Source organism: Podarcis bocagei, assembly GCF_964188305.1.
Source record: "Podarcis bocagei genome assembly, chromosome: 17".
Classification (NCBI taxonomy): domain Eukaryota; kingdom Metazoa; phylum Chordata; class Lepidosauria; order Squamata; family Lacertidae; genus Podarcis; species Podarcis bocagei.
In genome coordinates this window covers 32,400,564-32,405,651 of record NC_138143.1, presented here as the reverse complement: position 1 = coordinate 32,405,651, position 5,088 = coordinate 32,400,564, and the positions used below count along the sequence as shown (strand labels likewise).

Sequence of the window (5,088 nt, the reverse complement as noted above, 5' to 3'; positions counted from 1 at the left end):
CGCTCCTCCCTCGCGGCGTGACTGAGGGAAGGCGGGCCTAGTGGGCCGGCGGGCGCCTGCGCCTTGTCGGCGGCCGGTGTGCCAGCGGAGCGGGCGGATCCCCCACGACGGGGCCCGGCTGACGTGTCTGCGCTACAGAGCAGCCCGGCCCGGCTGTGCCGGCCTGGGTTGAGGGGAAGAGAGGAGAAAGGAGGAGGCGGCGGAAAGCGAGCGGCGGAAAGCAGGCCGGCGCCTCTCGAAGACTCTGCCTGGCGAGGAGGCCCAGGCGGCGGCGGCAGCTCCTCGGCTGGAAGAAAAAGCCCCGCCCGGCCTGCACCATGTTCAATGTGGAGAGCCTGGAGCGGGCCGAGCTCGGGGAGAGCTTGCTCACCTGGGTGAGTGACCGAGGCTTGTGGCGGGGGGGAAAGGTGCCGTTCCCCGGGAGCTTTTGCCCCCTGGGCCTGTGCTTTCTCTCCTTCCATCCCTTTCCCAGTTTGGTGCCTGGGCGGCTTCCTTCTGTCTCTAACTCGAGCTCCCAGTTGGGCCCTGCCATGCCTCGAGCCGGTCTCTGTTCTTTTGAGGGGCTCCACACGCTTTGCCTCACTCACCCCGGTTATGGGCTTCGGCCCCCTATGATGTGTCCAGCCTCATCCTGCTTATTCAGATGCAGGCAACCCGCTGGATTCATCCGGGCTTAACTACCAGCTCACTCTGCGTATAGTGAGTGGTATGATTCTGTGTATTTATTTGTTTTCATATGCAGAATTCAGAGTGCGAAGGTGGCAAGTAAGTTTCTGCAAAGCATGTGTTGGGCAGGTACACAGTCTCAAGAAACCAGCCACTGGTTTCCCTGTGAAGGTTTCACCTGGCTTTTGTTTTGTTTTTTTAGTGTGTGAAAAAGCACAGTAGAACACCTAGTATCTCCTTTCTTCTCCCCGTGGATTGTATCCAGCAAAATTTACTTAAGAGTAGACCAGCTGTAATTAATGGATCTAAGATATTTGATGTCCATTAGTTTCAATAAGTCTGTATGGACTATGACTAATATTGGATTCCGCCCCATCTTTCTTGTCCTTTGAAGGCATTAATGTCATCAAGCCTTGAAAGGGCTGGGCTTGCTTATTTCGCCATCTCTCCCTTCACAGCTTTGCTGTAAATGCAGCTTCTGCTTCCCTTTAAATCACGTCAGTCTCTTTTAGTGTTTGTATAAACTTGTGCAAAACTTCGCACTTGCGGCTACCAGTGGGATAGTTTGCACCTAATTGCATTTCTTGGAGAGAAACTAGGTAAAGGTAAAGGTGCCCCTGCCCGTACGGGCCAGTCGTGACCGACTCTGGGGTTGCGCGCCCATCTCGCTTAAGAGGCCGGGGGCCAGCGCTGTCCGAGGACACTTCTGGGTCACGTGGCCAGCGTGACGAAGCTGCTCTGGCGAGCCAGCACCAGACAGCACACAGAAACGCCGTTTACCTTCCCGCTATAAAGCGGTACCTATTTATCTACTTGCACTTAAGGGTGCTTTCGAGCTGTTAGGTGGGCAGGAGCTGGGACCGAACGACAGGAGCTCACCCCGCCGCGGGGATTCGAACCGCCGACCATACGATCGGCAAGTCCTAGGCACTGAGGTTTTACCCACAGCGCCACCCGCGAGAGTAACTACTTAAAGGCTAGTACTTGGACTCTGCAAGACTCTTGGTTGGTTTTTCTCCAACAGACTAACATAGCTATCTCTCTCTCTTGAAGGCGGGGTATTAGTTATAATCTGTTAATTTCAGAGAAGTGAGTATCTAGTTGTGGTTTTCAGATGTTGACATCCAAGCAACTTGGGCATTGGGGGGGAAATCTACCCACACATTCTGTTGTAGTGTTCTTTGTCTATCTAAAATCAGTAGGTTGTCTTTGTTCTATTTTAAAGAGACTTCAGGTATTTGGGCCCAGAGGAGCATTATTTCCACAGGTCTAGAGCTAGGAGTGATGGAACACAGAGATACACTGTTGGAGATATTTGGGGTATACCTCCATGTTGTCATACTTATCAGTCTTTTGTAGAGCACTTTGCAGGGAGAAAATAAAGGCAACCTGCATTGCTAAGAGGCAGATAGTTGTAGCTTATTTCATATGTGTATTTTTCAGCCAGATGTGTATGCAGATAGTTGGGATCCATGCCTGGTTTCCCATGTTCTTGTGTGTGAATCCATAATCAAATACCCTGGAAAACAATGCTTCTGAAGATAAAGTTCCCATTATATGCAGGAGATAAAGAATATCAACTTGTATCAGGGTCCTTAACTCTTTTGTAGGTAGTGTTCTTATTACTTCAATTAAAAAGAAATCTGCACCCTTGAACTTAAACAAATTCAATTCTGTTGATTGCAGCTGGGCCATTTAAGATCAAATTCTATTCTGAAAGATGCTGTTGCCTACAAACCTGTGCATTGTTGATTAAATTACAGAGCAGTCTGGGCAGATATGCCAGTGTATATTCAATTTAAGGTAAGGTGTATCCTAACAGCCACTGTGTGGGTTTGTGGGGAGCAGTGTAAACCTTTAATTTTCGACCTTCCACTAAGTCCTGTGGACTGAATTTTAGTTAACCTTCATTCTTGATGGTATAAGTTACACAGAAGTCTGTGAGTGGAACCAGTGAATGGAGTTAGGATGCAGCATAACTTAGTTTTTCCATGACACACACCCTTTTTGACCTTTACACCAGAGTAACGTTCCACTGTCTTAATTTATGCCAGCAGGGATTTTTGTCAGCCATTGTAAGTAGATATGCCAGGGTAAGCCATTTATATTGGTTTATTCTGGGGTGAGAAGATATGCCACAGCCTAACCTCTCCCAGCTGACATATCCTCTGGGGTTTGAATTGTCTCACCAGTCAAGAACATGTGATCTGTTATCCCTAGAACTAAATTACCTTCAGGTTGTCAGCAAAAAGTACATGGACACCAGGGATGATACACAACTTCAGCAGGACTTTGCCGGGTGAAAATTTGTCTCTTACACCTTGAACCTATAAATAAATAAACAAATAACCGAATGACTGTATGCAGAGTTTATTGTGCTGTCTAATTGCACTTTGATTTTTGAATGTGTTATGTTTGGACATAGTTAGTTTTGTGGTTGCTGAAAAGGGGCATAAATTGTCTCCAGTGTTGTACTTGCCACCCACATTCTATGTCCATTTCTGTGTTTGTAATGCTAGGTATCTAGAGGGTGACTGTTGCCAGTGCAGGCTTGATTCTGCTGTATTAGTGCAACATCCTGTGATGTTTTCCAGTTAGCAAAGTACAATATTTCTCACCATGGTACAGAAGATCACACCAGTACACTCTTCATCAGACTCCAGCTAGTTTAAGATACTGCTTTTTTTTCTATCAAAAGGTTTGAGAATGCATACTCAGATGTTGTGCTAGACTGAAATACCTGTGCTGGCTGCCAATTCATTTCCAGGCCGAGTTCCTGGAAACTAATATTTTTCAAATGAGACTGCTTTCAGTTTCACCTTATGTAGAGTCCAGATTTGACTTTTTCTGTTGCAGTACTACCATATTTTTCCGTGTATTAGACGCCCCCATGTATAAGATGACCCCCTATTTTGGGGGGCTCTAGATTAAGAAAGTGGGGGGAGATTGCCCAGAGTTGTTGAGCACGCCTGATTGACGTAGCGGCAGCCAATAGACAACAGAGCTTGCCGCAGTCACCAAGCACCCGCCCAATCGCTGCTGACAATATCAGGCTCGCGGCAAGAACCAATCACACGGGCAAACTACACACTACCAATGTATAAGATGACACCCCCCCCCAATTTTGAATTGATTTGGGGTAAAAAAAGTTTGTCTTATACACGGAAAAGTACGGTATATCTCTGGAATGCTGTTCATACATGCTGACTTTCAAAGGGAGGTGGACACCTTTATTTTCCATGTAATCTTTAATTTGACTGGTTGTTTCATTTTCCTGTAACTGTATTCTGCATTTATGATTTTTCTTTGTTTTAGTTAATATGCATCTTAGACTTCATGTGTTGGTTCCAAACTTAAGCCATGCTTCAGCTAGACTCATTGAAATCTGTGGGACTTTACATTGGTTATCCACTGTGAATTTGATTAAACCCCTTTTAAAAACATCCAGATTAGTAGCCATCAGCTACAACTTGGGGTAACGATTTTTAAATTCATTATGCACACTTTTGTCTGTTCTGAATCTTTAAAAATTCAGCTGTATTGAAGTTTTAGTGTTGTAAGAGAAAGAGAGAGAGAAACTTCTCATTGTGTGTAAACTCTACAATGTGGAGGGCAGGCTTTCTGTTCCACTGCTTTGCATTGAGTGCATATTTATTAATTGCTGGTATTTTTCTCTCCAACTTGCTGCTTTCTCTAGAGAAGCAATTAATAAGGAAGTGAATACTTATTGCATTCTACATTTCCTGGAAACAGAAGTAAATAACGGGCAGTTTTTGCACCAATCTTAACTGGCAGAAAGTCCTTGCATGTTGGAACCTTTAAATGGCCCTGGGATACACATCAGATCCTATTACTGTATTATTATTGATTGATGATATTATTATTATTATTATTATTATTATTATTATTATTATTATTTTATGAAAATGCATTTCAGAATAAATTATTCTCTTTTCCCTATTTCAGTGGCCTTGTTTTCTGCATATACAGTGCAGACAGATGTATCCCATTTGTGCATTGTCTTTCTCGTTGCCTAAATCAGCATAACCTTTAAGGGAGAGAGAAAAGGGATTAAGCAAGCCCATTCCATTTACAGTTTAATTCAAATAAGTTTTTAAAATTATAATGTATAGTTATGGATGGGTGAGTAGCATAAATTCCAGAAGGGCTGTAGCTCAGTGGTAGATAATCTGCTTTGCATGTAAAAGGTTCCAGGTTCGGTCCTCTGGCATCTGCAGGTAGGGCTGGGAGAGAACCCTGTTGGTAATCCTGGAGGTCCACTTACAGTCAGTGTGGACAACACTCAGCTAGATGGACCAGTATTCTGACTCTATATAAGACAGCTTCCTATGTTCCTTCTTATATCCTAATAGCACTTTAGTTCTTGTCAATGGGAATCATTTGATACATCATGTCTTATGC

The 5,088-nt window shown here is 44.5% G+C and overlaps 1 protein-coding gene across 1 annotated transcript in view; it reads left to right on the top strand.

Moving 5' to 3' along the window:
• Positions 1-48: 48 nt before the first annotated feature.
• The window catches only part of HOOK3 (hook microtubule tethering protein 3), a 54,196-nt gene continuing 49,156 nt past the window's right edge, over positions 49-5,088 (top strand). Inside the window, exon 1 of the mRNA XM_081176416.1 lies at positions 49-374. Within this exon, the coding sequence (XP_081032542.1) occupies positions 318-374 (57 nt within the window). The 5' untranslated portion in view covers positions 49-317. The remainder of the gene's footprint in view (positions 375-5,088) is intronic.